The sequence below is a fragment of the Urocitellus parryii genome, chromosome 1 (genome assembly GCF_045843805.1).
Source record: "Urocitellus parryii isolate mUroPar1 chromosome 1, mUroPar1.hap1, whole genome shotgun sequence".
Taxonomy (NCBI): domain Eukaryota; kingdom Metazoa; phylum Chordata; class Mammalia; order Rodentia; family Sciuridae; genus Urocitellus; species Urocitellus parryii.
This window is the reverse complement of record NC_135531.1, coordinates 251,229,693-251,252,138: the sequence shown is the minus strand read 5'-3', so window position 1 is coordinate 251,252,138 and position 22,446 is coordinate 251,229,693. Positions and strand designations below refer to the sequence as shown.

Sequence of the window (22,446 nt, the reverse complement as noted above, 5' to 3'; positions counted from 1 at the left end):
TGCTCTCTGCTGCATTTCATTTCAGCTAGGAAGAATTTTGGGGGAAATTTCCTGCCAAAGTCAGTCCTGCTCTGCAAGACGTTGCAGGGAATAAATGTATATAACATTTTACACTTGGCTAGGGATTCACGTTATACAAAGAACCTTCACCTTATTATAATCCTCTAAGGTAGACACTTAAATGATGCAGAGACTTCTCTCGGAAGATGATCGGTTAAGCATAAGAATGGCAACTGTGTGGTACTTGTATTGATATCTATCACTTTCCCCCTGTCCATGGCAGACATTACTAATCAATCACAGCATTCTTAACTACCAAACTCATTATAATATCAGAATCCATTCTTTCTTAAAACATTTTTTAAAAATTGAGGCATAAATTATACATATATTATATATTTATATATACATATATGCATATATGTGTGTGCATATATATACACATATATATTTACATATATATATGTATATATATACATACAAAATACAGAAAACTTCATCATCCCAGAAAGTTCCTTCATGCTACTTCATAGTCACTGACCTTCCACCTACCAGATAATCACTATTCTGATTTCTGGCACTACAGATTATTTTTGAACTTCATATAAATGGAAACATATATCATGTATTTTTTTTAAAGAGAGAGAGAGAGAGAGAAATAATTTTTAATATTTATTTTTTTAGTTTTCTGCGGACACAACATCTTTATTGTATGTGGTGCTGAGGATTGAACCCAGGCAGCATGCATGCCAAGCGAGCGCGCTACCGCTTGAGCCACATCCCCAGCCCATATCATGTATTTTTTGCTGCTCCATAAAAATGATCTACAATATTCCAATGAGAATTAGCATAAATATAATACTTATTTATCACTCTTTGGTTCAGCAACTCCCCCCAACACAATAACACAGACTGGGAAGATAAAGGGTGTCTTAGTTCAATTTCTGCTATCATAACAGAATCCTAAGATTGGGTAATTTATAAATACAGAGGATTGGGCTGGGGATGTGGCTCAAGCGGTAGCGCGCTCGCCTGGCAGGCGTGCGGCCCGGGTTCGATCCTCAGCACCACAAACAAAGATGTTGTGTCCGCCAAGAACTAAAAATAAATAAATATTAAAAAAGAAAAAGGAGTCTCCTCTACAAACTTCAAAAATATTTATAAAAAATAAATAAATAAATAAATACAGAGGATACACACACACACACAAACACACACACATACACATATACACATATGTGTATATATGTGTGAGTGTATATCTATATATAGATATAGATATAGATATAGATAGGTAGATATAGGTATCTTGAGGCTGGGAAGTCCAGAATCTGGTGAGGGCTTTCTTATTGCATCATTCCTTGGCTGAAGAAAGAAGGACAAAGGAGGATGTGAGAATTTGCACACACGTACACACATGAAAGATGGGTGGAGAGATGGGAAAGGGGCTGAATTCATTTTTTTATCAGGAACCCACTCCCTTGATAACTAACCCAATCTCATGATAACGACATTAATCCTGACCACTTTTTAAAGGTCCCATCTTGAAACACTGTTGCAGTAGGGATTAAATTTCTAACACAAACTTTGATGGACACAGTTGAACCACAGCAGAAGGTAAATGGCTAAGCCAGTTACCAGTGGAGTCAGTACCAGAATCCAGGGCTTCAAAACACATAAGGGCAAAGCCTTCTGTTCTTTAAGAACTTATCATCTTGTCAATGGACCAGGACTAAGCACCACGAACCAGCTTGATGTCAAAGGAAGAGGAAATGACAGTTTTGCTTCAACAAGTGTCCTGGGGAGTAAAAACTGTGAGATTAGAGATACCAATGTGTTCGTGCTTGTTAGGATTCAGTAAAACCTGACTCAACAGGCTGATACAACGAAAAAGAAAATATATTAACTCAGATAACAAACAGACCAAAGTTTAGAGACTACCAGCGTTAGCTAAATCAGATGTTCAATGATCCAGAGGTTCAATAGCTCCAACGTTCTACAGGCACCAAATTCCTTTCTACTTCTGCCTTTTCACTTCAGTCTTATGGGCCTGCTGAGCCTGAACAGTGGACACAGGGAGACATCAAGTAGGTCCAGAAAGTACAAGCGAAAGATTGGAGAGAAGACATCCTGGGGAAGTGCCCCTGATGTAAGACCAGGGCATCTGGGTTCCAGGCTCATTTTGCCTCACAGGAATTTTGTGATCTTGGGCAAATCCTGGAGTTTTTCTGAACCTAGCTAATAGCATAGTGGAGAGAGTAGAAAGTTCATGGGGTTTGGAATCAAATAACCCAAGAGAGACAGCCAAGACAGGAGAATTGAAAGTTTGAGGCTGACCTCAGCAATTTAGCAAGACCCTCAGCAACTTAGTGAGCCTGTTTCAAAATAAAAACATAAACAGGTTTGGGGATGTAGCTTAGTGGTAAAGTGCCAGTAGGTTTAATCCTAGTATGAAAAGAGAGGAAAAAAAAGAAAGAAAGAAAAAGAAAAAAGTGTGTCATATATGTACAAATTTGGTGGGAGACTGGAAGATAACAGATGAAGATGCTAATAATGGCAGTTTGAGGGTGCTAGGCCAAAGAGTACAAGTAATTCTCCTATCTTTTTATAAAATCAAATTTTGAGTAATATGATTAGATTATAAATAAGAAACTAGTTAAAAATTAACTAGTTTCATGCTGCCCACCCCTTCTTATCCATATTTCTTGTCACTCCCCAATGTTATTCTAGACCTAATCACCCACTCAGAATTATTCTAAAAGATAAAAGGAGACAGAAGGGAGCTGGGAAGGGAGTCTCTGGAACAGGGGAGTAAACACAGCAGCAGGAGCTGGCTGTGGATGGTTTCAGCTTCCAGGTTGCCTTGACTTTGCCAACCCCCTCCCCCCACCACCATCTTCCGGTTTCTTTGGGATGAGCAATTAATGAATGCTGAGTGGCCTGTTATCCACAGTCCACCATGTGTGGCTGCTTCTTTTAACAAGAGACTTGCTCAGCCTGGCTGCCTTCCTGTTGTCTGCCAGGCCTACTAATGTGGAGGGGTAGAGGGGAACCTCAGCTGCCTGTCGCTGCCTTCAGATCAGCTGTCCTATGCACTCACCCCACTGCTGGCAGGATGGAAGGAGGAGGTGGGGCCTGTGTTTCTGCCCAGTAGATATGAGTGGCAGTGTGCCAGAATCCCTAAGAAGGGCAGAAGCTGGCTTGGACAGCCAGCTGCCACCTTACTGCAGAGGGTAGCCCAGGCTTTGTGTGCAGGAGTCCACAGAGGAGCAAAGAGAGAGGCCCATAAATCCCAGGACTGGCCAGCAAAGCACTCCACAATTCAGCCCTTACCCACTTCTTCAGGCGTATTTCTAGCCAGAGCTATGCCTATTGAATTGCCCTGAACTTCCTGTTCTCCATCTCCCCTCCAGGCCCAACTCACCTATGCCTAAGAAATTTATTTATTTATTTATTTGTTTGTTTGTTTGTTTGTTTGTTTGTTTATTTAGGGTCCTTGGGATGAACTCAGGGGCACTCGGCCTCTGAGCCACATCCCCAGCCCTCCATTTATTTTCGACCACTAGACTCCACTCAAATTTTACCTCCTCCAAGAATCCACTCTAGCTTTTCCCAGTCAGAAGTGTCACATCAGTATAGGTAAAGATTTTGATAAGACTCCAAAAGTACAGATAACAAAAGCAAAAACAGATGAAGGAGATTACATCAAACTAAAAGGACTAACAGGTTTTTGCACAGTGATGGAAACACTCAACACAACAAAGACACACCCTACAGAATGGGAGAAAAAAATTTACAAACTATTCATCTGAAAAAGGATTAATATCCAGAATATATAAGGAACTCAAAGTATTCAAGAACAAAAAACATACATCTAAAAAATGGGCAGATGATGTGAATAGTCATTTCTCAAAAGAAGAAATTCAAATGACTAACAAATTTATGAAAAAATACTCAACATCATTAGCTGTCAGGGAAAGGCAAATCAAAACTACAATGAGGTATTATCTCACTCCAATTAGAATGATTACAATAAAAAAGAAAAACTAACAAGGGCTGGTGAAGATGTAGGAAAAAGGAAACTCATATACACTATTGGTGGAAATATAAATTAGTACAGCCACTGTGGAAAACAGTATGGAGGTTCCCCAAAGAACTAAAAATACAACTACCACATCATCCAGGAATCCCACTGCTGAGTATATATCCAAAGGAAGAAAAATCAGCCTACAAAAGAGATAGCTGCACTGACACGTTTATTTTGGCACTATTTACAGTAGCTCAAATATAAAATTGACATAGGTGCCCATCAACTGATGGAGAAAGAAAATGTGATACACACACACACACACACACACACACACAAACATACAATGGAATATTATTTGACTGTAAAAAACAATGATATCCTATCATTTGCAGCAAAATACGTACAACTAGAGGATGTTATGTTACGTGAAATAAACCAGACACATAAAGACAAATACCTCATATTCTCTCTCTCTCTCTCTCTCTTTCATATATGGATGCTAAAAAAGTAGATCTGAATGCAAAACAGTGATTATTAGAGGCAGGTGGGGGTGGAGAGAAAGGGAGATACAGAAAGAATGAATAATAGGTACTGAGATGCAATTAAATTGAAGGAATATAATTAAGGGTGTAGCTGAATGGTAGAGCACTTGCCTTGTGTGCATGAGGCTCTGGGGTACCACCCCAGCACAAAAGGAAAAGGAGAAGGAGAAGAAGGAGAAGAAATAAGTTCTAGTGAATGTAGTTCATAATAACCTATTATCTCTTTTGTGAATACCTAGAAGAGAGGAGCTCAAAAACCCCAAACACAAAGTACAAAGTAAAGAGGAGGAGGTGGAAATGTCAACTACCTGATTTGATCAGCACACTTTGTGTGTGTGTGTGTATATATATATATATATATATATATATATATATATATATATATTATATATGTACTTCATAAATATGTACAATTGTTACATATTAATAAAAATTTTTATTTTTCCTCCCATCTCAGCATCCTGAGTAGCTGGACAATAGGGGCTCTGAGCCCAGCTTGATCAGGAAACACTTGACACAGCAAAGATACATCCTACAGAATAGGAGAAAAAATTTGCAAACTATACATCTGAAAAAGATGTTTAAGGAAAAGGAAATGCTAACTACCCAATTCTTACCATTATGCACTATATAAATTGAATCATCACACCACACCCCATAGATAGTGCAATTAAAATGATAATATAAAAGGTCAGTCACAATTGCTACCTTATTCATACCATAGTATATTCATAAATTATATCTCAGCTTTTCTCATAGATTGCCTTGTATCAAGTGTCACTAGGATACAAATTGGCCTCCTTCACTAGATTATGAACTTCTATTGAATAAAGGTCGCCACCACCCCCTGATATACCCTGGCAGCTAATATGCTCATCCAATGACTTTGTTAAGCATCTGCTACATGTCAGGTATTGTTCTGGACACTGTCTACTTAGTGACTACTCATTAGTTGTCAGTTCAGTGGAAAGAACCAGTCATGTCTGAACTCACGGCTGACCACCTGTGCCCTGAGGTGACAGCTCCAGACAGAAGTCCTCTCAATATGCACAGCTGGTGCCTCCTGTCCCTCATCAGCTGGCTGGAGTCAGTGTGCTCTGGTACAGCCCAAGCCTTAGATGCAGGGTGACAGCCCATTATTTTCACACCTGTGCAGGTGTGACTAGAACCAGTCTTGGGGCTGCCAGGTAAATGCAACTGGAGTAGAGGTGGGGGCAGGGTGGGAAGAATAGAGTCCAAGCAGCTGTGGCTGAAAAGCCTTCGCTAGCCCCTGCCTGCCTTCAATCAGCCTGGACAAACAATGCCCTCTCATCCAGTCCCTTTCTCTGCAGATTTCATTTCTGAAATTATGTATGAATAGTATTTTTACTCCCATTCATCATATGGTCTTTGGCAACCACACATACCAGGTTATAAAGAAGAGAATCCTCGAGCTGGGATTGTAGCTCAGTGGTACAGCGCTTGCCTACATGTAATGCACTGGGTTCATTCCCCAGCACCACATTAAAAAAAAAAAAAAAAAAAAAAATATATATATATATATATATATATATATATATATATATCCCATCTACAACTAAAAATATTTTTTTAAAAAGAAGAGAATCGTGAAGTGGTCTGAATTTTCTTATTAATGCAATGCTATAAGAAGTCTTGATTCCTGACCAAACCATTTAGCATCAAAAGCTTTGACCAGCCACATGTCACAAACATAAAGGAATAACAACCAAAATTGCAAATGGCAAAAAATTAAGCTCCAGTTCCTATAAAAGCTCAGTTGGCTTGGGTTTAAATTCTATCCCAATGACTTCCTAGTTGTGTGACCTTGGGGAATTTATTTGGCCAGTCTGTTCCTTGGTCTCTTAACCTGTCAAATGGGGGTGATATAAATAAATATCTTACATAAAAATAATGAAGTTGAGCCATGACTTCTTTACTCAAAAAAAATTAATTCAAAATGGAACAAACACCTCAACATAAGAGCTAAAACTATAAAGCTCTTAGAAGAAAAACTTCATAACAATGGATTTGGCAATGGTTTATTGGATATGACACCAAAAGAACAGGCAAAAAAAAAGAAAGAAAAGTAGATAAATTGGATTTGAGGGGAGGGTTGAGGCTGTGGGGATGGGAAGGATGGTAGGATGAGACAGACATTATTACTCTCTATACCTGTATGATTACACTACTGGAGTGACTCTGAACTATGCACCGCCAGAGGAATGAGAAGTTGTGCTCCATTCATGTACAATATGTCAAAATACATTCTAATGTAAAATAAATTAATTAATTAAAAAAGAAAAACAATTAAAAACTGTTGTGCATCAAAGAATTCTATGAACAATGAAAAGATAACCTACAGAATAGGGTAAAACATTTGCAAATTTATATCAGAATGTTTAAGAATTCCTACTACTCAAAACTCAAAAATCCAGTTAAAAAATTGTAAGGCACTTGAATAGATTATATTAAAAAAAAAAAAAAGATGTGCAGATGGCCAATAAACCCATGAAAAGATGCTCAATGTCCCTTCCACTAGGGAGAGGCAAATCAAAACTGCAGTGAGCTACTACTTCATACCAGTTAGGATAACTTCTATAGAATTTTAAAGAGAGAGGGAAAAGAAAACAGAAAACCAGTGTTGGCAAGGATATGGAGAAACTGGAGTGCTTTGTGACTGCTGGTGGGAATGTAAAATGGTGGAAAACAGTACAGGGGTTCTTGAAAAAATTAAAAAAATAGATTTGCCCATTATCTAGCAATTCCATTTCTGGATACATACACAGAGGAACTGAAAGCAGGAACATGTACAGATAGTGTATTCTCATGTTTCTGGGGCATTATTCACTATAACTAAAGTCTGAAAACAACCCAAGTGTCCATTGATGGGTGAATGGATAAACAAAATGTGGTATAAACACACAATGGACTATTGCTCAGTTTTAAAAGGGAAGAATTTCTGTTAGGCATAGTGGCCTGTAATCTCAGTCATTCGGAGGCTGAGACAGGAGGATGGCAAATTCAAAGCCAGCCTTAGCAATTTAGCGAGGCCCTAAGCAACTTGGTGAGACCTTGTCTCAAAATAAAAAGGCCTGGGGATGTGACTCAGTGGCTAAGCATCCCTGGGTTCAATCTCCAGTACGGAAAATAAAAAATAAAAATAATTTTTAAAAGGCTGGGGATGTAGCTCAATGATAGAGTGTCCCTGGATTCAATCTCTAGTACCAAAACCAAAACAAAGAGGAGTGTGTGAGGTTTTTCTGTAGAATTCACTCATATGATGCACTCAGAGTAGTTGAATTCATTGACACAGGAAGTTAGAAGTTGGTTGCCTGGGGCAAGTGGCAGGAGGAAATTGGTTGTTAATATTAAATGGATACAGAGTTTCAGTTTGGTAAAATGAAAAAATTTTGAAAATGAATGGTAGGAATGTTTGTACAACAATGTGAAATGCACTTAAACCACCAAACTCTACACTTTCAAAAAATGGTTAGGATGGTAAATTTTATTATGTATATGTTGCCACAATAAAAATGGAGATAAATTATAAAGTTATTGTGAGGATTAAATATAAAGTGAAATGATTTGATTGGTGACTGCCATAACAGTAAGTTCTAGATGAGCATTATTATAAATGTTCTCTGTTGCTTATACAGGGAATTGATGGATGAAGAACATAAATCTAGAAAAACAAGAGTCTACTGGATCATATATATTGTTTAATATAAAAATGTTATTTATAACCCAGATTGATTTTTAATGAAAATCTGATTTGCTTTTAGAATTGAAAAGAGTTATTTTAAGGAAAGACAAAACTCTCTGTGTGTGTGTGTGTGTGTGTGTGTGTGTTTTGCGGGGGATGGAACCCAGGGCCTCGCACATGCTAAGCAAACACTCCATCACCAAGCCACATCCCAGCCCCAGATCCACTTTTTACGAACACTGTTAAATCTGGGGAGATGCTTTCTCCACCTGGGCTATTTGGAGTCTTTCAAAGTCAGGCCCTCTATTAAGAGTGGGGCTTTGGAAGGGTTGTCCAAGCTCCAACTCTAACTCTGTTGCATGTGTAATTTTGGACAAGTTATTTAGTGTCAAGTCCCAGTTTCTTTCCCCTATAAAATGGAGGCAGTTCGAGCACTCAGTTCATGGGCTTGAACGGATTGAGAGAAGCTATTACACAGATTCGTAAGCACTCCATGAGTGTCAGGTTATTGACATTACCTTTGAGTTCGCCCACCTTTCTCTTTGGTCCTTCCTACTTCAAATTTATGAAAATCTCTAAGTACAAGTGCTCAGGACCTGCACAAATGCAGGACACCAGGAAAAAGAGCAGTCAAGTCACTTCCTTGCTTAGCCTTGCTGCTGCCTTAACACTTGATTGACAGCTGTGGGAATACTTCTCCTTTTTTAGGGACATCATCAAACAAGTAGCCGGTTATTGATCAGGTTTTGCAAAGGCAATTTTCATCCCCCTGATCTTTAGCTGAAAGGGTAATATCCTCCATTCTGTATTTTCTTATTTTATATGAGTTTATGTTATGTAAGATGAGAAAAATAAGCTTGATTCAAATACATATTTCTCATAGTATTTTCTTATTTGATACAGTGGTAAACTTCCATGGGTTAGGCAGTGTCTGAAAACAATAACCAAAGAATTAAGTGTCTTGAGTATTAGGATGTGGGGAGAAATTAGAGGGTATAGTTGAGTGTGGATTTAATCAATGGAACAAGGCTGACAATACTTCAAAATATAGTCCCACTTATAAAGGAAATGGTTGTAGCAATACAACCTTGGTTGAAGTCTGCTATAATTATCTAAATCCCATTTATCCCTCCACAGAATAGAAAAATGGCATGCTATTCTTTATTTTAATATATTGCTTAATCAACATCTCATTATGGGGCATTGCCATGGTTTGAACATGTCCTCTAAAAGTTTACATATTGGAAATTTAATCTTTGCATTCATATGTTGATAGTATTTGGAAGTAGGGCCTTTGAGACATAATTGGGATTAGATGAGGTCATGAGGGTGTGGTCCCTATAGAAGCATTAGTGGTTTTTTAAGAATAGGAAAAAGCTTGCTTGCTCTATCACTCCATTTGATGTTTTCTGCCATGTTATGATGCAGCAAGAAGGCCCTCACCAGAAGTGGAGCAGATGCTGGTGCCTGCCCTTGGACTTCCCAGCCTCCAGAACCTCCATTCTTTATACTCAACCATCATATACAGTTATAGCAACAGAAAATGGACTAATACAAACATATTAAATATCAGTAGATTTACAATAATTCTAAAAATATAAGAATAATAAATACTTAACAATTTGAAAATTACTTGATATTTTTGATTTGAGAGACACCTTAGAATTCTGTGATGATTCAAGAGCATCATTATGACTATCATTTAGAAACTACCCCTAAATTATAGTTATCTAGGTTTTATAGCTATTTGACTTCTAAATAAGAAGTTGAAGGAATGAAAGACCTGAAGAAGCATGATTTTAACTTTCAGAGTGCTGAACAAGATTTATTTCTGTTCTAAAAAGCAAACCAAGGGCTGGGGCTGTAACTCAGTAGTATAACACTTGCCTAGTACATGTGAGGCACTGGGTTTGATCCTCAGCACTACATACAGATAAATAAAACAAAGGTATTGTGTCCATCTATAACTCAAAATTAAAAAAAAAAGCAGATCAACTAGTCAATCCCAAAAAACCAAAGGCTGAATGTTCTCTCTAATAAGTGGATGCTGATCCATATGATGGTGGTGGGGTTTATGGGGAAAATGGAGGAACTTTGTTTGGGCAAAGGGGAGGGAGAGGAGGGGAGGGGGCATGGGGGCAGGAAAGATGGTGAAATGAGATGGACATAATTACCCTAGGACTGTGCATATGGTGCAACACTACATGTATATAACCAGAGAAATGAAAAGTTGTGCTGCAATTATGTACAATGAATCAAAATGCATTCTGCTGCCACATATACCTAATTAAAATAAATAAATAAAAATAAAATAAATGACTCTAGGAAAATTTTAAAAAAAGATTTGAAGCAAAATTTAAAATAAACAAATATATTTAAGGAAAAAAAGGCAAATCAACCACCAAGGAACATATTTGTATGTATCTTGAAGTCTGAGAACTCTTGGTCTTGACTTCACATTTATCTTTGCTCCTTAGGAAGCTGGGCCATATAGAGTGTTAAAGAGTGAGTGTATGTTGAGGCATAAATTCCAGAGATATTATCATGTGCATCCCATCAGACCCACAGATAGAACTGAGGATGCTGGGTGTTATGGTTTGGATGTGAGGTATCTCCCAAAATCTCATGTGTGAGACAATGCAAGAAGATTTAGAGGAGAAATGATTGGGTTGTGAGAGCCTTAACCCAATCAGTGAATTAATCACCTGATGCGATTAATTGAATGGTAACTGAAGACAGGTGGGATGTGGCTGGCGGAGGTAGGTATTGGGGGCATGGCTTTGGGGTATATATTTGTATTTGGCAAGTGAAGTCTCTCCCACTGCTTCCTCATCACCATGCAAACCACTTCCCTCCCCCATACTCTTCTACCATGTTGTTCTGCTTCACCTTGAGCCCCAAGGAATGGAGCCTGCTGTCTATGGATCGAGACCTCTGAAACAGCCCCCATGTAAACTTTTCCTCCTTCTATAGTTGTTCTGGTTGGGTCCTTTTGTCACAGCAGCGAAAAAGCTGACTAAAACACTGGGAGATACTTTGGACATTGAATTGCACCTCCTTGTAAAGACTCCATTTTCCCAGATCTGAGTGGGGCCCGAGTAGGTTTCTTGATTCTTGGTCCAGCCAGTAGAGATTCTTCCCTCAACAGTTCTACCATACTGGTGAACCCTCCTCATTTATTTCCCTCCACCTTTCTATTTTACCTGGAATATGGTGTCTTTAACTCTTGACCTATCCTATGTGTACAAAGAAATACTGCCCCTGAGGGAAGACAGTATGGTTATCAGTGGTTTCAATTTACAGCATAGTATGTTGGATAAGCACTCTATTGCTGAACTACACCTCCAAAGCACAATTTGCTATTTCATTTCCTTCCTTCATCTCCCACTTGGATCTCTAGGGCCAACTGTCTACCTCCTTCAAAGCCAAAAAGATTTTCTTTTTTCTGCTTTTTGTTTTTTTAATTCTATGGCTTTAAGAAATAATGTCTAATAAAAAGAAATATATAAATAAAAATATGATTTATAACTACACTAGTCATGGTTGAACCCAGAGGAAAAATTTGATGTGTATACTTCTAAGAATGTATAATTAATCTTTTAAAAATTTGGATCATTTTAAGATGGCAATGTTTTCTATACTGCCTGGTCTGGAATTCTGGTGCAATGATCTTCTTGAGTCAATTACTCAAATTATCTGTGCTTTAGTTTCCTCATCTTTAAAATGGGATCATGGAATATCACTTACCCCCAGGACTGTTAGAAAGCATAAATTAATTATACTTGGGAAGCACTTAGAAGCAAAAGGAACTCAGTAGATATTTAAAAAATATTATAGAACATTGATGTTTTTATTACCTATATATGAATACTGTTTTATTTTTGCATGTTATTTATGACTGATACATGACTTATCATCTGATCCAAAACCCATTAAATGATTATATTGTAATTTTTCTAGTCAATGTTTATTGTGTTACATTTATTATTTTCAGTGTTTTGCGTACTAATAAATAACTAAAGGATTTAAGAACTATAAAAATAAAAATAATAAAATAAAAATTAGAGATACAAATAACACTAAACATTTTGTGCAATAAATCTTTGGACATATCATTTATTTCCTAGGGGCAAGTTCTCAAAGTAGAAAAATGAATCAAAGTGTATTCACTCATTTTAGATTTTTTTCAAAATGCCTTCTAGAAACATCATGTGAATTTCTGTTCCTAATGCATGAAACTGCTGTTTCCCTGTAGCCTTTTCAGCTCTGGGTAGCGTTTGGAAATTGTCTTCTTAGTCTGTACTCTTCCTAATCAGATGATGCTCTTTTTTCCAGAGTTCTACTCTTTGAGTTGCTTTCTCTCCTCTTTTAATGTTCTATGTTTTCTAATCTTAATTTCCCTGCCCTGCTATTATTCCAAACCTTATTTCCTTTCTGGTTTCTTCACATCATTTCCTTTCTACCCACTTGGAGTTAGACTATTATTATATTCTGTTTTGTATGAGCTATAAATCTAATAGATGGATATCAGAGACAGGAACTTATTTTTTTTTCATTGAGCCCAAATCTGACCCAAATGAAGTTGTTCCCAAATGGACTCACCTACTTAAAAAATTAACAAGATCCCTGTTGCCCAAAGACTGTAGCCATATGGACATGCATCTGAGTGCTGTGGGAGGTATTACTCTGGGCAGTTGGTCTGCATAACAGTCAGTGTCTAACCAGAAACTACTCCAGGTATTTAAACACAGAAGGAATTTAATTTAGGAGATTGGTTACATACAGGTTTGGGGAGCTCAGAAATCGGATATTGAGGCAATATATTTTCCATGGAGTTCAATACACTCCCTTATCTACCTGAATGAAAGGGATTCAACCTCAAGTTTTGTTGGAAGGCTCACAGGGCAGGACCACATTTATGCCAACATCCAGATACAATGCAACTAACGCTCCTGCCTCCTGCTCATGAAGGCAGACTGTGGCCATAATCCTGCCAGTTGCACTCAGGCTGCTAAAGACTACTGTTTCCCACCGTGCCACAGGAGAACCCCATACAAGACAACTCTAAGATCAGTAATATCAGAAGCTGGGACCACTCATATGCTAGAGGAACAAAGGAATTGCTGGTGGAGTCACCTAAAGGAGCTCAGGGCCATCATGTGTCTGTCTTTTGGGATCTGGATCACAGATGATGCAGACATATCTAATCACTTGAGGAGAGCTGGAGGGGGAACCTACCCATCTTTCCCCTTCTCCCTCTCCAGTCTTCTCCCCTTGTCAATTCAATCAGGAACCAGTTGACACAGACAGTTGTGGGATTGTACATAGCCTGGTTCAACCCCCTTGTGACACAGAGCCAAGCTGGAGAAGTGTGTGCAGAGAGGATCTGAGGGCCAACAGGCAAACACCAGACAGACAGCCTCTGGTGTCCTTCAGGTCCACAGACAATAGGACAAAGTGCAGACCATGCTGTCCCTAGAGGTAGACAGTCCCATTTTTGAATCCTGGCTTAGTGATTTACTAGCTCTCTGGCCTGCGGCAAATCACACAGCTCCTATGAGCTTTAGTTTCCTTATCTATAAAAGGGGGGCAGAAAACCACATTTTACAAGGTCATTGGGAAGATTAAATAAAATAACAGCTACAAAGTAGCAGTAAGCATCTGAGAACAATTGGCTTCCTTTCATCCTAAATGTAGGATTTCAAGACAAAGGACAATTGAGTGTTTGGTCAAGGTCATCCAGCCTTTCTATTTTGAAGTGGGGGAAGGAAACAGAAGGAGTGTTCCTTTGAAAGCTCTGTCTAGGGTGGGGGTAGGTGATAAATTGTTCAATAATGATAATGGGAGACAATCTAAGAAACATTGAAAGTATCGTGCATGGCTGATTCATTCCATAAACATTTATGGAAGTGATTTAGACATAGGCCCTGTGATGGGGGTGATGTTATTCTATCAGGGATGACAGATGGTCAGAGATAAATCTCAATGTGTGATGGTATGGGAATGTTTGCAAAAGTAGGAGCCCAGGATATCTCTGCCTAGGAAAGTGGGAGAAAGCTTCAGAGAGGAGATGACATTTGAGCTGTTTGTTAAAGGGTGGGTAGGAGTTAGTTGCCATAGAAAGGGCATAGGGTGTTGGAGTGAACTAGGCACATAGGGGGCTGAGGGGCCCCCAGTAGAGATGTTGGCAAGAATAGGTGGGAGATGGAAGAGAAACCAACGTATGGAGGGCCTGGTGTCAGAAGCTAATGATTTTATTAGTCAGCAGAGATGCAAACCACAGAGTAATCCATCATCTCAAATCTAGAATTTCATAAAGGGACACATCTTCCCAGATAATATTATGGCCTTAGTCAAAGGGCCAAAGCCTGCAGTTATATAAGGCAGGGTCTATGTGGGCATCTCACAAGAAAGTCTGAATCAGAAAATGAGCATACTGGGTTCCCCTTAATATTAAATGCAGAATGGAAAAGGTCATTAATTTGTCTTCCAGACGCTGAAGGGACCAAGGTAAATATTTAAAATGTTCTTCTCTTTTCCACAAAGCCAAGAACATCAGAGGTAGGACGATGATGCTCATGACTCTGAGACAGGATTTCAAGGACTCCTGGTGAAATGTCTGCTGGCCTGAATCTGTCTGAATGCTTAAAAGGACTCTGTTACTATAACAGAAAAGAAAATACAAAATGGTAACAGAGCCCTTCCTCGTGTATTAGTTCACGCGGGCCTCATGAAGATTGTGTGTGGCCGACATACAAACATATTTTAGTGACGAGGAAATGGAGATCTGAGGGTTTCATACCTTTCCTAGGGTCCAGGAAGTTATCCCCAGGGCTGCAACTAGATTTCTAGACACACAGGCCAGTGCCTTCCCCAAACCCGAGGAACTGCTCTGCCTACCTGCTTCCTTCCATATGCCAGGACAGCTTCTTTCAGATCTTGAAGGGTACGAAGTTCAAGATCCAGCCCCTTCTTGTGACCTTTGGGGCAGCAGGAGCCCTTTCTCCTCTCTTTGGGGGTCCATGCTGAGATGGCTAGCCCTTCTGAGTAGAGGATCAGGGCACCCTTTCGTGTGCTAAAAGTCTTAGGAAGAAAGAGGTTCCAAGAATGCTGGTTGGCATCCTCCTCATTCTGAGGTTTGCTGACCAGGACATAGTCTTCTGGGGACTTCCAGTTCAAGTAATCCTGTAATGAAAAGAAATTGCCTTGATTGAATCACTGTGGAAGACCCTCTTTTAGCAAATTCCACTCATGCAGTGTTTGACTTTCCCTTCAGTTACTGATTTTCTCTGAGTTGCTTCATGTGGAATCATGGAACACAATTACTCTTTTATTTTTGGTACTGGGAATTGAACCCAGGGATGCTCTACCACTGAGCTACATGCCCGACTCTTTTTTGACTTTTTGAGACAGGATCTTGCTAAATTGCCCAGCCTTGAACTTGCAATCCTCCTGCTTCAGGCTCCCGAGTTGCTGGGATTACCGGTGTGAAACACAAATACTCTTCTTAGCAACTGGTTTTTCTTCCTGCATCTCAAAATTAGTGGGACCCAGGGCATGATTCTATTTTATTCCATACGATTGTCAGGAGAGCCATTCATGTGCGGAGGCTGGAGTGGGTACAGTGTAGGTAATGGGCCAGTTAAAGTTTCCTGATATGCAAGTAGGTAGTCAGAATTGTCAAGGGCAGCAGATAACTTTGAAATTAGATCTGGACAGGTTGGCAGTTTAAATAGGAGAAAACCATTCCAACCCACTACTGGTTCAGCTGCACACAGGGAGAATTTCTACACATTCCAGATGCTATGTAACTTTGCCTAATTTGGCTATTTAGGAGCCTATAAAATAGTTATATATCTTGTAAGTAAATGGCATTGGCCATAGAGGTCCTTTGAAATTTTATATGTCTTTTAACACAGCAAAGGTCAAATATCATGACAAACTGCCATGACAATGGAAATCTCTGTATGACCCCAAATTTGCAAAGCACTCCCAATGGATTTCTTATTCCTGGCAGGATTCAAGAAATAAAATTCTAGTACAACCAGGAAATTTTGCCACCTCTTTAAAATCCTCTCAAATGAGACTTTTTTTGGCATATATTAAATATGAATCCTGTGGGTTGAATTCCAGAAAGTTCAAGGAAGCCATTGAAATGGCACAAACACACATAGCATTTCAACCTCAGAGCATGACTTCTAAAAACCAAATAAACAACGGCTTGCCTAGAACCCAGGTGGGAATTCTGGTCATGAACCAAACCACCCAAATTCCAGGCAATCTGGATTCTCCTTCCATCTCAAACACAGAAGGCTGTCCGTCAAGGTGCAAGAAGAAGGAAGAGGGCCCCAGGGGCAATCTTGGGATATGAGGCCAACTACATTAAGGTCTTTGAGAGACCCTCACCATCCCAGTAACAACCCATACCAAAACACACCTGGTTCATCCTCAAGTGAAAGGATAGAGCATTCCTCCCCCCACTCCCACAACATGCCCCTTTTCAGCTATAAGACTCACCTCTGGTTCAAAATAGACCTCCAACTTCTGTTTGTTCTGGACCAACTTCCCGTGTCCCCGGCTCAGGAGAGAGAGCTTAAACATGTTTCCCCTCTGACCACCCTTCTCAGGGGCAGTTCATCTTGGTTTTGAAGGCTGAAAACTGGTCACACCTCAAGATTTCCGAAGCTCAGCAGCAAGCACAAGAAGACCACAAACACTGGGCCTTTTATTAAATACATTTTTCCCTCTTACAGCAGCTTCTTAGTAACAACCAGCCACACAGTTTAGACAGTGTGCATCTTTGTACAGAGAAAAACAAACTGCCTGCCCAGATTCCTCAAGCCCCGGATTGTATACTCTCTGGACAACCTCTCTGTCCTCTGCGGGAGCCCTTGTTGTCCCTTGGTTCTGGTTGCTCTGTTACTGGCTGTGTGCATCTACAGATCTGGGCCACAGCACCATCCTTTTCATTGTGGCAGAGGTTGTTTCCCGGTTGCTATGGCAGCACAGGGAAATGAAGTCCCTTAACCCAGCAGAGGCCAGGCAGAGACTGCGGAGGGCAGTAGTGTTCATTCTCCAGCTGGGATAGAGGTGGGGGGTTGTCCACTGGTCATTGAAAGGACCAGGCTCAGATGGCAAGTCCTGGTGGTGGGGGTGGGGGAGGGGGCCATATGCTTTCTGTTGTATGCTCACCTTGCTTTTAGAGTGTCTTCCCCTTTCTCCTGACACATGAGCCTGCCGCTGACAACTAACCAGTAACAGACTCAAGGGAGTGATCTAGGTCACCTAAAGCCACCTGTGATGTTTTCCTTGGCTGAGCCCCAGCATCCCATGAACTGGACACAAGACCTCATTATAGCAGTGGCTGCTTCGCATGAGTGAGCAGGAGATACTGGGACTCTTCAGTTTCCTTTCTGTGCCTGGTTCTCAAATGGGCAGCTTCTCTCCCCAGAGGAGGAACTTTGGAAATGTGGGTGGGGCATTTTGATGGTTACAATAACTGGCTTAGCAAAAGGGGCCTAGGATTCAGCAGTGTGTGAGATTGTCCTATAAAATGAATTGTCCCACTGGAATTGGACAGTAGCATCCCCATTGAGAAACATTGTTATTCCATAGGCTGCTTGATTCTCTTCAATGCTGACGCCACGAGGAGCACAAGATGAGAGGGAAGTGAGTCCAGCAACAAAAAGGCCCCCTTGATGGTGATCTAGGACCCTCCATTGGCCTGGGCAAGCAAGCTGCCCTGCCATCTGTCCGTGGGTTTGTGGAAGTGCCCCCTGCTGGCCTGGATGCAGAAGTGCAGTAGGCTACAAGCCCACTTATCTTTCAGGTCCCTGGAGGAAGGCTCAACTCTAATGAGGAAGAATCTCCATGAGATTGCGTTTATCATGGAGAAACAATACAGTGAATCTAGTCAAAACCACAATAACATTTCACACCTACTAGGATGGCTATTAAAACAACAACAATAGAAAACAACCTATGTTGATGAAGATGTAGAGAAAGTGAAACCCTTATGCACTGTTGGTGGGAATGTTAAATGGTACAGCTTGTAGAGAAATTGCTATAGCAGTTCCTCTGAAATATTAAATACAGAATTAGTGTGATCGATCAATCCCACTTCTGAGCATATACCCCAAAAAGAGTGAAAGCAGGGTCTGTTTGTTCACCCATGTTTAGAGCAGCACTATTCACAAGAGTCAAAATGTGGAAGCAGCCATGTGTCCACTGACAGGTGGATGGTCAAACACAATGGCACAGACATGCAATGGAATGTTATTCAGCCTTTAAAAGAAAGGAAAGTGGACCCGTGCTACAGATGGTGAACCTTAAAGACTTATGCTAAATGTAATAAGCCAATCACAAATGGCCAAACGTACAGTTCCACTTATGTGAAGTGCGTAGCATAGAAGGTAGGATGGTGGTGGCCAGGGGCTGGGGGAGGGGAAAGCACAGTCAGTATCTGATGGGTACAGAGTTTCAGTTTGGAAGATGAAAAGTTCTGGAGATGATTCACAGTGTGAATGTACTTAATGCCAATGAACTGTAAACTTAAAAATGGCTAAAATGATAACTTTATGTTATGTATATTTTAACTTAAAACTATTTTCAAATTTACAGCACCCCTCCCTATTTTTTAACACTTCATAATTCAATTGTTAGCATTATTATAGAGTGACCTCCTTACAGTAGATTGGACAAAATCTTACAAAACCTGGGTTATATATAGTTTACAGGGGTCTTAGGCTATAGTTGCTCCTTTCCTTCTCCTTCATCACCCCTTCAAGGTATAGCAAGATCCTTCAAAAAAAAAATCTCCTGAGAGATTACTATATGAGACATAATTCCTGGACTCAAGGAGCCCCTGGTACTCCAAAAATGTCGAGGCAGCTGGGCATGATGGCACATACCTGTAATCCCAGCGGCTTGGGAGGCTGAGGCAGGAGGATCACAAGTTCAAAGCCGGCCTCAGCAACTTAGCAAGGCCCTAAGTAACTTAGTGAGACCCTGTTTCAAAATAAAAAATAAACAGAGCTGGAGGTGTGGCTTAGTGGATAAGGGCCCCTGGATTCAATCCCTCATGCAAAACAAAAACAAAACAAAAGAATCAAACAAAAAACCACAAAACTGTAAGGCAGGTACATTTATGGACATGGAGAAAGGTGGGTCCTCTAGGAAAAGAAGCAAATGTATACATATAGTGGAGGTGAGTGTAGTGAATGGATGGTGGTAGGCATTATGGAAGGCTACAGAGAAGAGTAGAGAGAAGAGTAGCATCAGAAACACTGGATGGAGCAATTAGGAGGGAGTCGAATGAAAATCAGTATGGTTAGCCAAGGAGGACTACCCAGGTTTCTGCAGTGGAAATTCTTTCTCCAAACTCAGCTGATTTTGAAATGCTCACTTGCCCATAAATGGTGAATCAGGGCTCCAGAAGGTGATCTTTCTGAATCTAGGTTGAGAGAGAATCTCTCCTGGGAAAATCCACAGGTGTCCCTGTGGCCCTTCCAGCCCCAGGGCAAGGATACCAAGCCTCTCTGGAATTGTGATCTGTGAGCAGCCAGACCACAGCCCGAATCAGGCCTCACCTACACTGTCGTGTTTACATCCATGCTGTTTAATATGGACAATGAACAGATCCACAGATCAATTAATAGACATTTAAAAGCATTTACTCAGTCCCCATAACAGTTTATGGAAAGTGCATTTAGAAAGCAATCGGGGTTATTGCTATTCTAAAGTGCTTGGGGATCCCAGATGAAAGGGCCTTGTAACTGGAAAGTATTTATAAGTCAAGAAGAAACCCTCCACACCCATGTTATACAACACCAGCACCATCCCCCAGCATGCCTGACCTGCCAGCCCATGCAGCATGTCTGTTTAAATTACACTGTAAATTCTATAGGGTGGAGACCTTGTTTTTATGGTTTATAAAGCATTATGAATAACCATGGCACTCTGTAAATAAATAGAAACCACATGAAACAAAGAAAATAGATGCTCTTCAATGGTCAGGTCCCCAGTGTGTTCAGGAATTTGTTCCTCGTTCCAAAATGCTTGGGGTAAAGGGATGCCACTCTGGAGGAGTGGTCTAGGAGTTAGTGTCAGGATTTTCACCCTCCTTTATAAAGAAGTGTGATTATATTGTCTAGTAATTTCATTCATCTTTAGGGATAGTGTACAAGAAGAGCCATCGGTGTTGCCCTTGCTTCCTGAACAGCAAAGATCATCCAGAGATTAAATGATTTGCATAAAGCCATAGAACAGACCAGAGGTGAAATGAGACCTTGTCCAAATAGGGTCCTAATTCCAGCCTGCTCTCCATCCCACCTCTGCAATAAAGTAGTGGCAACTACTCATAAGAAGCTTAGCTAACCTATAGCTACCAGTAAATGACCATGACTACAGCCACAACAGCACGCTCCATGAAACTGGAGATTGGACACTAGATTTCTCTGCCATGATTCTCTCTAAACATTCATATCTTCCCAACCTTGCCTCTCTTTGCATTACCTTGCAAATATAGTTGCAAATTTGTCTAGGACATAACATTTTCAGCTTCCTAACCGTTTGCACCAAAAGCAAAGTGGAATGAAGGTTGCTAGAGCTAGCCACAGTGATCTACCATGAACATCGAAGACAAGCTATATGAGAATGTCAAAATGACCTGGGTGCAGTGGTACATGTCTATAATCCCAGCAGCTCGGGAGGCTGAGGCAGGAGGATCACAAGTTCAAAGCTGGCCTTAGCAACTCAGTGAGGCTCTTAAGCAACTCAGCGAGACCCTGTCTCTAAATAAAAATACAGAAAGGACTGGCAATGTTGCTAAGTGGTTAAGTGCCCCTAGGTACCAAAAAGAAAAAAAGAAAAGAATGTAAAAATGAAAGAGTTTTGAAGTTATGGGTCATGTGTATGACAAGCAGCATCGCCATGCAATATGAAGGCTCATACCACTTGTTGTGACCTATAGACTGTAAGTCTCTGGAAGGTAGGGGCTTGATCATCATTTTAGGACTCTCCATTGTACCTCTTGCATAGAATAGTAGCTCAATGAATATTCATTATTTGCTTTTTAACATGCTCAAAGAGATGTGCAATTAGCTTTGAGCCAGTATGAAAGATACATGAAGGAAGAGAATTAGATCAAAGCCTGTTTTAGTAGTGTGTAGCTTGCCCAGCCATAGTACAAAGCTTAGGCCCATAAGTTAGAGACTCCAGCCAGGCTCAATAAACAAAGGCTGAAAGGGCACCAACAAACTCCCCATAGAAGATGCAACCCTCCTAACTTGGTGGAAAGGGCACAGGCTTGCCAAGGATGAGTACTTGACTTGTCCAGAGCTGGGCTAATTTCTCATGTGGTCCAGGTCAGATCAGAAAAAAAGAAAATGCAAAAGGAAATAAACCCAAAGGACTTAAAAACAGCATACTACAGGGACACAGCCACATCAATGTTTATAGCAGCACAATTCACACTAGCTAAATTGTGAAACCAACCTAGATGCCCTTCGATAGATGAATGGATAGGGAAACTTTGGTATATATACACAATGGAACATTACTCAGCATTTAAAAAGAATAAAATCATGACATTTGCAGGTAAATGGATGAAGTTGGAGAATATAATGCTAAGTGAAGCAAACCAGACCCAAAAAACCAAAGGCCAAATGTTTTCTTTGATACGAGGAGGCTGACTCATAATGGCGATCTAGGGGGGAACATGGGAGGAATGGAGGAACTTTAGATAGGAAAAAGGGGAGGGAGGGAAAAGGAGGTGCCAATGGGGTAGGAATGATGGTGGAATGAGTTAGACATCATTACCTTAAGTAGGGGCTGGGGACATAGCTCAGTTGGTAGAGTGCTTACCTTGCATGCACAAGGCCTTGGGTTCAATCTCCAGCACCACAAAAAAAAATAAATAAATAAATAAAAATAAAAAATAAACCATTACCCTAAGTACATGTATGAGACACGAATGGTGTGAAAATGCTTTGTGTACAATCAGTGTCTTGAAAAATTGTGCTCTATATGTGTAATATGAAATGAATTGCATTTTGCCATCATGTATAACAAATCAGAATAAATTTAAAAAAAGAAATGAATAAAAAAATGCAATAAAGAACACTAGAATCATAGTAAAGGGGAAAGTGTCCGCCTTGGCTCCCTGCTTCCTT

At 40.2% G+C, this 22,446-nt stretch overlaps 1 protein-coding gene across 1 annotated transcript in view; it reads right to left on the bottom strand.

Moving 5' to 3' along the window:
- Positions 1-16,876, bottom strand: part of Kiaa2012 (KIAA2012 ortholog) — a 106,869-nt gene extending 89,993 nt beyond the window's left edge. Inside the window, exons 1-2 of the mRNA XM_077795065.1 lie at positions 16,793-16,876; positions 15,176-15,460 (exon numbers count right to left, since the gene is read on the bottom strand). Of these exons, the coding sequence (XP_077651191.1) occupies positions 15,176-15,460; positions 16,793-16,876 (369 nt within the window). The remainder of the gene's footprint in view (positions 1-15,175; positions 15,461-16,792) is intronic.
- Between the last annotated feature and the right edge of the window lie 5,570 nt (positions 16,877-22,446).